The sequence below is a fragment of the Maniola hyperantus genome, chromosome 9 (genome assembly GCF_902806685.2).
Source record: "Maniola hyperantus chromosome 9, iAphHyp1.2, whole genome shotgun sequence".
Lineage (NCBI taxonomy): Eukaryota > Metazoa > Arthropoda > Insecta > Lepidoptera > Nymphalidae > Maniola > Maniola hyperantus.
The window spans coordinates 7,203,190-7,214,038 of NC_048544.1; the positions used below are offsets into that span (position 1 = coordinate 7,203,190).

The window sequence follows — 10,849 nt, forward strand, 5'->3', positions numbered from 1 at the left end:
GAAACGTATTAGACTACAGTCCGTTCACTATAACTTTTCCCCTGACGTTATATTTGGCACCATTGCAAATCACACAATAATAAACCCGTAGGGCGATTGTCTAAAACCTGCATCAATCATTATTACAATCTCAATTGTTCTGATTGGCTGAATTTGTGCGATTCTTGTTGCAACAATGCATTGTGGCCAATAGTGAGCGAGCATTAATCAATCAGAGATGATTGCGATCGTGACTGGTTGTGATTTACTTTTTATTTTTATTATGTCTCACAGATCACTAAATGTTAATTTCACGAGAAGACGAAGTAGAAACCACTCGACTCGACGTACTAGTAACGGAATTTACCTTTCGCCAAAACAGAAAAAACAAAACACCATGCCGATTCACAACACAAATGGCAGCCATTTGCAATCTCTGACCATAGAGTAAAGTAAATCAAGCAATAATTTAGTTCAGGTGACCAACAAATAGACAGCGCTAGTAAAAACTACAATAGGTGATACCTACTAAGCGACTTTCCGGCCCCTGCGACTGACCTATTTAGTGATTAACATAGAGTAAAGTAATCTTTTGTCGGTGAAAGTAATACAGAAGGGTGGAAGCGTGGAAGCCGAAGGTGATTAACTTTAAAGTTTAAACACAACTTATAGGTACTCTTTCATTAGAAACACAAAAGGGCATTAAAGGTATGTATTTACATAAGTATTTATTCAATATAGGTCGTTGGTTTTATATTTATGTAGGTAACGCTTTTAATTTATATAAAAAAGAATGGTAGAAATGTGGACACCCAACACCACGTGGCCAATTCAATTTTCCGTGTGAATTTTATGGTAGTAGGTACTGACTACTGACTACCATACCATTCACACGGACCATTCAGCCCCCCCTGTCACTATGCTATGCTATGGAGCATATTGTTGAGTTCCTTGCTGAGGCTTGTTAGAATCATTTTCGGACTCGAGTTAAGCTTCTATTTGCATACAGTGAAACCTGTGTGAACATTTCAGATAAGATTGTGACCATTGTAATCACCATAATATTGTGACTTATCATTTATAAATCCTCGGTCAACAATCGATAAATCAATCTTAGGAAGTGTTATTTAGGTAGGTAATAGATTTACCTTTAATAAAACCAATCAAATGATAATATTTTATTATGATGACAACCAACACGAGCTAAAATGTGTATTCATTGATAAACATATGATATCTAATGATAGGTCTTAAAATAAAAATTGATTGATTGTTTGTACTTTATATTTAGTTTTATAATTATGTTATCATCCTTTAACCATCAAGAATCTTTTCCAGAGTTTCCATTGGCAACAACTGCTTGGTAATCTCAATCAATCAAGGTAAGTAAATATACCTAAGTACTGAGTCATATTAGTGCATAATCTAATCTTTCATAGGTTGTGATCTGTAAGCTGTGATAGCCTAGTGGTAAGGACGTCCACCTTCTAATCAGAGGTCGGGAGTTTGATCCTGAGCACGCACCTCTAACTTTTTGGAGTTATGTGCGTTTTAATTAAATAAATATCACTTGCTTTAACGGTCAAGGAAAACATCGTGAGGAAACCTGCATGCCTGAGAGTTCTCCATAATGTTCTCAAAGGTGTGTGAAGTCTACCAATCCGCACGTGGCCTGCGTGGTAGGCTATGGCCAAACCCCTTCTCACTCTGAGAGAAGACCCGTGCTCTGTAATGAGTCGGTGATGGGTTGATGATGATCTAAAGAGCACATTTTGAATTTTCTCAGACTTAAGGCACTGTTAAGACTGTTCATCTAGCTATGATAAGCCAGTTCTAGATCTTGCTATTCATTTATAATTATAAAAATAACCAATAATAGATGTTATACCTAATTAATAAGTATAGATTATAAAAAAATTAAATTATTAGCCTTATACAGCTTGCAATCAATAAAATGTCACAACATATTAAAAGAATACAATACAATTCAAATTAAGTAGAAGTCAATAAATAAATTTATCTACACTTATTAAGACAACAATTATTATATTAAATATTATTTAGCATTGTAGTAGCATTTACTACTATGTAGAGAACTGGGTTATGTGTGCCTGTGAGTTCGTACACATACATTTAGAATTTGTAAAAAATCCCTTGAGAACTTTTTGATTTGCTGGAATAAAAAGTAGCTTATATCCGTCTTTGTGATACAAGCTATTCCTGTACTTTATTTTGACAGAATTCGTAGTATAGATGTCATTTCTGGAGACGATAGATTTTTTCCACCCAGTAAAATCAAAGAGTTCCCATTGGATTTTGAAAAACATTATTCCACATGGGATGAAGACGCTAGTACCTAACAAACATCAATCTAGGCAACCTTTACTAAATATTTTACTGCTAAATAATTTTACCCTATAATACCTATTTATTTATCTATATATATAAAAGGAAAAGGTGACTGACTGACTGACTGACTGATCTATCAATGCACAGCTCAAACTACTGGACGGATCGGGCTGAAATTTGGCATGCAGATAGCTATTATGACGTAGGCATCCGCTAAGAAAGGATTTTTGAAAATTCAACTCCTAAGGGGGTGAAATAGGGTTTTGAAATTTTGTAGTCCACGCGGACGAAGTCGCGAGCATTAGCTAGTAACAAATAAATCATTTCATTTCATTTCATATGTGTATGTATGGATGTGAATTTGTTTATTTCACCATAAGTTCTAAATGCCTGAACAGATTTGAATGTATCGTTTTTGGATCCATACGATATCATCCCGAATGATACGGGATATATCTACTTAAGTTAAAAAAATGAATATGGTGTGTGGTGGCTGTACCTATGGTTCAATTTTCAAATGTGAAAATACTTTTAATACCAGGCTTGTGTGGGAAATCAGTACCCTTATAATGTTATGCGAAAGTGTGTTTGTTTGTTGGTTTGTCCTTCAATCACGTTGCAACGGTGCAACGGATTGACGTGATTTTTTGCATGGGCATAGATAAAGACCTGGAGAGTGACATAGGCTACTTTTTATCCCGGAAAATCAAAGAGTTCCCACGGGATTTAAAAAAAATCTAATTCCACGCGAACGAAGTCGCGGGCATCAGCTAGTGATGATATATGACACGAGCCGAAAAAGTGTTTATTTGAAAACCATTTGATAAGTAATGATAGGTCTGAATTGATTTAGTTAAGTTTAAAAAACTATGAATAAAATTTTTTTACAAAAAAAAATAAAAACCGACTTCGATACACAAACACTAAAAATTGAAAAATAATTTAATTTATTACCGAATATATTAAATTATTTTTAAATTTTTAGTGTTTGTGTATCGAAGTCGGTTTTTATTTTTTTTGTAAAAAAATTTTATTTCACAATTTTTAGTGGTCCCATGGAATTATGCTATGACTGGTTAAAAATCTACTGTTTACTAAGCTATTACACTGATCGCGAGCAATTCACTCTTATCCGTTGAGGAGTTCCAGTATCTATCTTCGAAGATGTTCATCAGATCTTCACCAAATTTAAATGGGACCAACTTTGAAGTATACCCTTTCAAACAAAAAAAGAATTTTCAAAATCGGTCCAGGCGTCTTCGAGTAATCGGGGAACATACATAAAAAATAAAAAATAAAATAAAAAAAAGATTCCGACGAATTGAGAACCTCCTCCTTTTTTTGAAGTCGGTTAAAAATAGAACCTATTTCAAAACAATTGATTTGTGTTTACAGGTACAAGCATGCATTATAATAGCGCCATCTGGAGTATATCTCCTAAAGATGGGATTACCTAATTAACATCAATCTAAGAAGATAACTTTGATAAAATATTTTGATACTTATTATTTTAATCCGATCTTATAAAGTTTAATTATGATGATAAATGACACGAGCCGAAAAAGTGTTTATTTGAAAACTATTTGATAACTAATGATAGGTCTGAATTGATTAAAGTTAAGCTTTAAAAACCTATGAAAAATAGAACCTATTTTTTAAACAATTGGTTTGTGTTTACAGGTACAAGCATGCATTACAAGAGCGGCATCTGGAGTATAAATCGTAAAAAGGATTACTTTCCTAATTAACATCAATCTAAGAAGGTAAGCTTAACAAAATATTTTGATACTTATTAATTAAGTCTGATCTTATAAAGTTTAATTATGATGATAAATGACACGAGCCGAGAAAGTGTTTCTTTGAAAACTATTTGATAACTAATGATAGGTCTGAATTGATTAAAGTTAAGCTTTAAAAACCTATGAAAAATAGAACCTATTTTTTAAACAATTGGTTTGTGTTTACAGGTACAATGCATTACAAGAGCGGCATCTGGAGTATAAATCGTAAAAAGGATTACTTTCCTAATTAACATCAATCTAAGAAGGTAAGCTTAACAAAATATTTTGATACTTATTAATTAAATCTGATCTTATAAAGTTTAATTATGATGATAAATGACACGAGCCGAGAAAGTGTTTCTTTGAAAACTATTTGATAACTAATGATAGGTCTGAATTGATTAAAGTTAAGCTTTAAAAACCTATGAAAAATAGAACCTATTTTTTAAACAATTAATTGGTTTGTGTTAACAGGTACAAGCATGCATTATAAAAGCGCCATCTGAAGTATAAATCGTAAAGAGGATTACCTAATTAACATCAATCTAAGAAGGTAAGCTTAACAAAATATTTTGATACTTATTAATTTAATTTTATCTTATAAAGTTTAATTATGATGATAAATAACACGAGCCGAAAAAGTGTTTATTTGAAAACCATTTGATAACTAATGATAGGTCTGAAGAACTTAAATAAAGTTTCAAGATTGTGTGCAAAATGGTTCCTAGTCTAAATATAACTTATTTTTTTAACAGGTTACTAAGGATACATGTTATTAGCAGCCATCTAGTCAACATAAATTATAGAAATTAATAATTAAATGTCAATCTAGGTAAGCTATAAAAATATTTCAAGAATAATTTAATCTTATCCTCTAAAGTGTAATGGTACCTACTAATTTGGTTATTGTCTGTTTGTCTGTCTGTCTGTCTGTCAAGAAACAGGGTACTTCCCGTTAACCTAAAATCATGAAATTTGGCAGGTAGGTACATCTTATAGCTGACATTTGGGGAAAAATCTGAAACCGTGAATTTAGAGTTAGATCACACAAAAAAAATTAAATTGTGGTCATGAACTAATAATTAGTATTATCAACTTTCGAAGTGAGATAACTATATCAAGTGGGGTATCATATGAAAGGTCTTCACCTGTACATTCTAAAACAGATTTTTATTTATTTTTATGCATCATAGTTCTTCGCCGAACGACGCATCAACAGCATCATACTGCTCGGAAGAAGCCGCACCGGACCTGTCGCGAAGGTATGGATTGTGTACCTATTTAGAGTAAAATTTAAATCAGTCGAGTTAGCTATACCCTAGTTCTAGACCTTATTGATGGTTACGAGAAAGTTGTTTTTGTCATATTCTTGCTCAGTATCATTCATAGATTGCGAAAATGTTGTTTTCTGAAATATGTCAATAAGGTCGAAAATCGCTTGCACCCATTTATCTGCTTGCGCCTCACGGTGTAATCGTTTTTAGGGTTCCGTACCTCAAAAGGAAAAACGGAACCCTTATAAGATCACTTTGTTGTCTGTCTGTCTGTCTGTCTGTCTGTCAAGTAACCTACAGGGTACTTCCCGTTAACCTAGAATCATGAAATTTGGCAGGTAGGTACATCTTATAGCTGACATTTGGGGAAAAATCTGAAACCGTAAATTTAGGGTTAGATCACACAAAAAAAATTAAATTGTGGTCATGAACTAATAATTAGTATTTTCAACTTTCGAAGTGAGATAACTATATCAAGTGGGGTAGCATATGAAAGGTCTTCACCTGTACATTCTAAAACCGATTTTTATTTATTTTTATGCATCATAGTTCTTCGCCGAACGCTGCATCGGCAACGACATCAGAAGGCGCACCATCCCTGTCGCGAAGGTATGGATTGTGTACCTATTTAGAGTAAATTTTTTAAATCAATGTAGTGCTATAACCTAGTTCTAGACCTTATTGATGGTTACGAGAAAGTTGTTTTTTGTCATATTCTTGCTCACTATCATTCATAGATTGCGAAAATGTTGTTTTCTGACATATGTCAATAAGGTCGAAAATCGCTTGCACCCATTTATCTGCTTGCGCCTCACGGTGCAATCGTTTTTAGGGTTCCGTACCTCAAAAGGAAAAACGGAACCCTTATAGGATCAAAGTCAAAGTCAAATGATTTATTCAAAATAGGTAATAAATTACTCTTATTAATGGTCTGGTATGGTGTTAGATTTGTAAGATATAGTGGTGATAATTATAACGCAAAATTAAAACTAAAGCTACGAGATCACTTTGTTGTCTGTCTGTCTGTCTGTCAAGAAACCTACAGGGTACCTACTTCCCGTTAACCTAGAATCATGAAATTTGGCAGGTACGTAGGTACATCTTATAGCTGACATTTGGGGAAAAATCTGAAACCGTGAATTTAGGTTTAGATCACACAAAAATTTAAATTGTGGTCATGAACTAATAATTAGTATTTTCAACTTTCGAAGTGAGATAACTATATCAAGTGGGGTATCATATGAAAGGTCTTCACCTGTACATTCTAAAACAGATTTTTATTTATTTTTATGCATCATAGTTTTTGAATTATCGTGCAAAATGTCGAAAAAATACGACTGTAGTACGGAACCCTCGTTGCGCGAGCCTGACTTGCACTTGGCCGGTTTTTTTTTTTCTAGTCTGACTTTTTGTTCTTGTGTAATCAAGGTGGACTTGACAAAATTACCTATCTTCTTTGACATCTTATGCGTGTTGGTTTTCTCTATATTGTATTTACACTCGCACGAAGAAATTCTACCCTAAATGCTTTTACATGATTAGATCGTTGGAGACATCAATGGCATCGGAAGACGTCCCAGGCGCGCCACCTAACACACCTGTGTTACGTAGAGCTAGAGCATCAAGGGAATCACCAGGCGCGCCCCCTAATACACCACTCTTGGTGTAGGTGTAGAAGTAGGGTACACCTACTTCTACATCTACACCTACCTACCTTGGTATTAGAAATAAGTTTAGGTTAAGGCTTTAGTTCATATAAGTTTTTGTTTCAAATATTAATTAAGTATTTACTATCTTTATTTTAACTATTATTATCTTTATTTTAACTATTAGCTTTATTTTTATACATTAAATTGATTAGATTTTATTAAGCCGTTTAATTACGTAACGCCGGAACCCGAATGGGGTGCTCGGGTTCCGAGTCCGACCTCTTCCCCACCTTCACCGCCCATGTCGCCGCCGCAAAAGAAACATAATAAATAAATAAATAAATTCTTTATCTATATATATAAAAGGAAAAGGTGACTGACTGACTGACAGACTGATCTATCAACGCACAGCTCAAACTACTGGACGGATCGCGCTGAAATTCGGCATGCAGATAGCTATTATAACGTAGGCGTCCACTAAGAAAGGATTTTTCAAAATTCAACCCCTAAGGGGTTTGAAGTTTGTATGAAACTGTCAGTTTTGAAGTAAGAATTGCGAAATTTTGCAATTTACACTAATCTATATATATAAAAGGAAAAGGTGACTGACTGACTGACTGACTGACTGAACTATCAACGCACAGCTCAAACTACTGGACTGGTGGTGGGTAACCCTAATGGTGTTAAATAGGGGTTTAAAATTTGTGTTGTCCACGCGGACAAAGTCGCAGGCATAAGCTAGTTAATTATAAATAAATTTAGGACTTTTAAATGTGTAACTTGATCCTCATTCATGACTTATTTTTTATGACGTATTTTACCAAACATTCTTTATTAATAGAACCTGGATTCTTTCAGTTCGTAGTTATTTGCTGGTGGATCAATTTTCAAATGGATGTGTTGATTAACATTTTTGTTTTAGTTTATGCCATCCTTAAAATTCGTTAAGACTCTATTCATCAGTTTAGAAAAAAATTATATTAGAAACCTCAATAATATTTTTAAATTTATCCATAGGTACAAACACGTATGGGTTTGATGGGTTTGATGGGGAACCCCAAAAATTTATTGTTTTTTTTTCTATTTTTGTCTGAAAATATTAATGCGGTTCACAGAATACATCTACTTACCAAGTTTCAACAGTACTTATCTTATAGTTTCGGAAAAAAGTGGCTGTGACATACGGACGGACAGACAGAGAGATCTGACGAATCCATAAGGGTTCCGTTTTTTTGCCATTTGGCTACGGAACCCTAAAAAGGAGCCGGATTTTTTTCTTATCCTAGTGTGTGGGGTATTATTGTTTAGAGCTCATTGAGTAGAGTTACAAATAGGTACTTACCTAATTTATCTTTAACTAGCTTATGCTCGCGAGTTCGTCCGCGCGGACTATACAAATTTCAAACCCCTATTTCACCCCCTGAGGGATTGAATTTTCAAAAATCCTTTCTTAGCGGATGCGTACGTCATGATAGCTATCTGCATGTCAAATTTCAGGCCAATTTGAGCTATGCGTTGATTTGATCAGTCAGTCAGTCACCTTTTCCTTTTATATATTTAGATTAGGTACTTACTTATTTTTCAGGTAAAAGATTTTTAATAATTTAACTACGGGCGGGGTCTTTGACACTTGATGCGATCACGATTCACGTCATGGGTAGGTACAGTGAATATAAATTCCTAAGTTTGTTTATTTGAGGACCCTTCACACTTTGAGAACCAATTAATTTTATGACCTGTCATAAAAACCCGAGTCTCGGCTTATTTTTACAAAGCTTTTTCGACAGCGCGTACGTGCGTTAACGGCACTCGCTAATGGCTACTTGCGACACATATACATGTAATAGGCACAGGATCACCATCGTAACACATTCTTGTAGTAGGCACATGACATGTGGCACCCTGCGAAAAATAAGGGCAGTTGAAGTGTATTAAGACTATTCAGTTTAGAAAAAAATTATATTAGAAACCTCAATAATATTTTTAAATTTATCCATAGGTAGATACATCAAACACGTATGTATGGGTTTGATGAAGAAAATTTTTTTGTGTTTCAGTACTGAGTATGGGGAATCCCAAAAATTTAAAGTTTTTTTTTTTCTATGTTTGTCCCAAAATCTTAATGCGGTTCACAGAATACATCTATTATAAATACTATCTGTCCCGGCTTACTCACGTGTGTAGTCGACGTTAGCCCGACTACACACGTGAGTAAGCCGGGACAGATAGTATTTATAATGGAAATCACTCACGGTAGTTTAAACGCTAGAATACATCTACTTACCAAGTTTCAACAGTACTTACCTATAGTTCTTATCTTATAGTTTCGGAAAAAAGTGGCTGTGACATACGGACGGACAGACAGATATGACGAATCTATAAGGGTTCCGTTTTTTGCCATTTGGCTACGGAACCCTAAAAAGGAGCCGGATTTTTTCTTATCCTAGTGTGTGGGGTATCATTGTTTAGAGCTCATTGAGTAGAGTTACAAATAGGTACTTACCTAATTTATCTTTAACTAGCTTATGCTCGCGAGTTCGTCCGCGCGGACTTTACAAATTTCAAACCCCTATTTCACCCCCTTAGGGCCTTTTTTTATATGTAGATTAGGTACTAACTTATTTTTCAGGTAAAAGATTTTTAATAATTTAACTACGGGCGGGATCTTTGACACTTGCTGCGATCACGATTCACGTCATGGTACATGGTAGGTACAGTGAATATAAATTCCTAAGTTTGTTTATTTGAGGACCCCTCACACTTTGAGAACCAATTACTTTTATGACCTGTCTTAAAAACCCGAGTCGGCTTATTTTTACAAAGCTTTTTCGACAGCGCGTACGTGCGTTAACGGCACTCGCTAATGGCTACTTGAGACACATAATTATACATGTAATAGGCACAGGATCACCATCGTAACACATTCTTGTAGTAGGCACATGACATGTGGCATCCTGCGAAAAATAAGGGCAGTTGAAGTGTAAACTAAATTCACTGACTATCCTTTTCCACAGGGAACATAAAAGATTAGTATCACTACCCATATTATAAATACGAAAGTGTGCATGTTTATGGGTTTGTCCTTCAATCACGTCGCAACGGATAGATGGTTTTTTTTGCATGGGTATAGTTAAAAACCTGGCGAGTGACATAGGCTACTTTTTATCCCGGAAAATCAAAGAGCTCCTACGGGATTTTTAAAAACCTAAATCCACGCGAACTAAAGGTATTGCTATCCCTTTCATAATGCTCCCTGAGGGAAAGAGTTGCACTAAATTTAGACTTGTCAGTCTAGTTTAGAGATTGTGTACCACAGAATTAGCTACATTGAGTATAATTGAAGAAGTTTATTTATGCTGATAAATAACACGAGCCGAAAAAGTGTTTATTTGAATACAATTTGATAACTAATGATAGGCCTGAACTATTATTTTAGAAAAATGAAAACTCAATCCTAAATGGCATTTACCTAACAATTGAAATTTATTTGATTTACAGGTAACCAGACTTACATGATATTAGCAAAAACTCCTGAAGGACATTGTTCGCGCCACAGAGTCGAGAGAGATGCTCAGGCACAGACCAGTCAGGCAATCGTCAAAAAGGCTATCTAGATAGCCCGGGCTAAGCGGGGTCCGGACACTGACCCCAACCTAATTAAGTCTGTACAGTACAGCTGGATTATGACAAGTTATTTGAGCTGACTGATGGCATTATTGAGGCGGGCCGTCGGTTGACACGCGAATCAAGCATGAGTGATCGCATAAATGTTAAAATTGGATTTAATTGAAGTTTAAGAATAAAACAATAGGATCAA

The 10,849-nt window shown here is 34.7% G+C and overlaps 1 protein-coding gene across 14 annotated transcripts; it reads left to right on the forward strand.

The window, feature by feature from the left end:
- Positions 1-513: 513 nt before the first annotated feature.
- Positions 514-10,849, forward strand: LOC138402809 (uncharacterized). Of its 14 annotated transcripts, none has more exons than XR_011237155.1 (11): positions 519-687; positions 1,318-1,361; positions 4,009-4,091; positions 4,296-4,375; positions 4,584-4,662; positions 4,865-4,941; positions 5,303-5,371; positions 5,933-5,992; positions 6,926-7,020; positions 8,618-8,693; positions 10,531-10,849. XR_011237155.1 is itself a non-coding variant. In XM_069501060.1 (4 exons), exons 1-4 carry the CDS (start codon positions 5,292-5,294, stop codon positions 10,644-10,646), a joined length of 351 nt encoding a protein of 116 aa, XP_069357161.1. In that variant the 5' UTR covers positions 4,958-5,291; the 3' UTR covers positions 10,647-10,849. The 14 variants fall into 14 exon arrangements, 1 of the variants encoding a protein (XP_069357161.1); XR_011237154.1 differs by having other exon boundaries at positions 8,618-8,689; XR_011237150.1 differs by having other exon boundaries at positions 523-687; positions 6,926-7,101.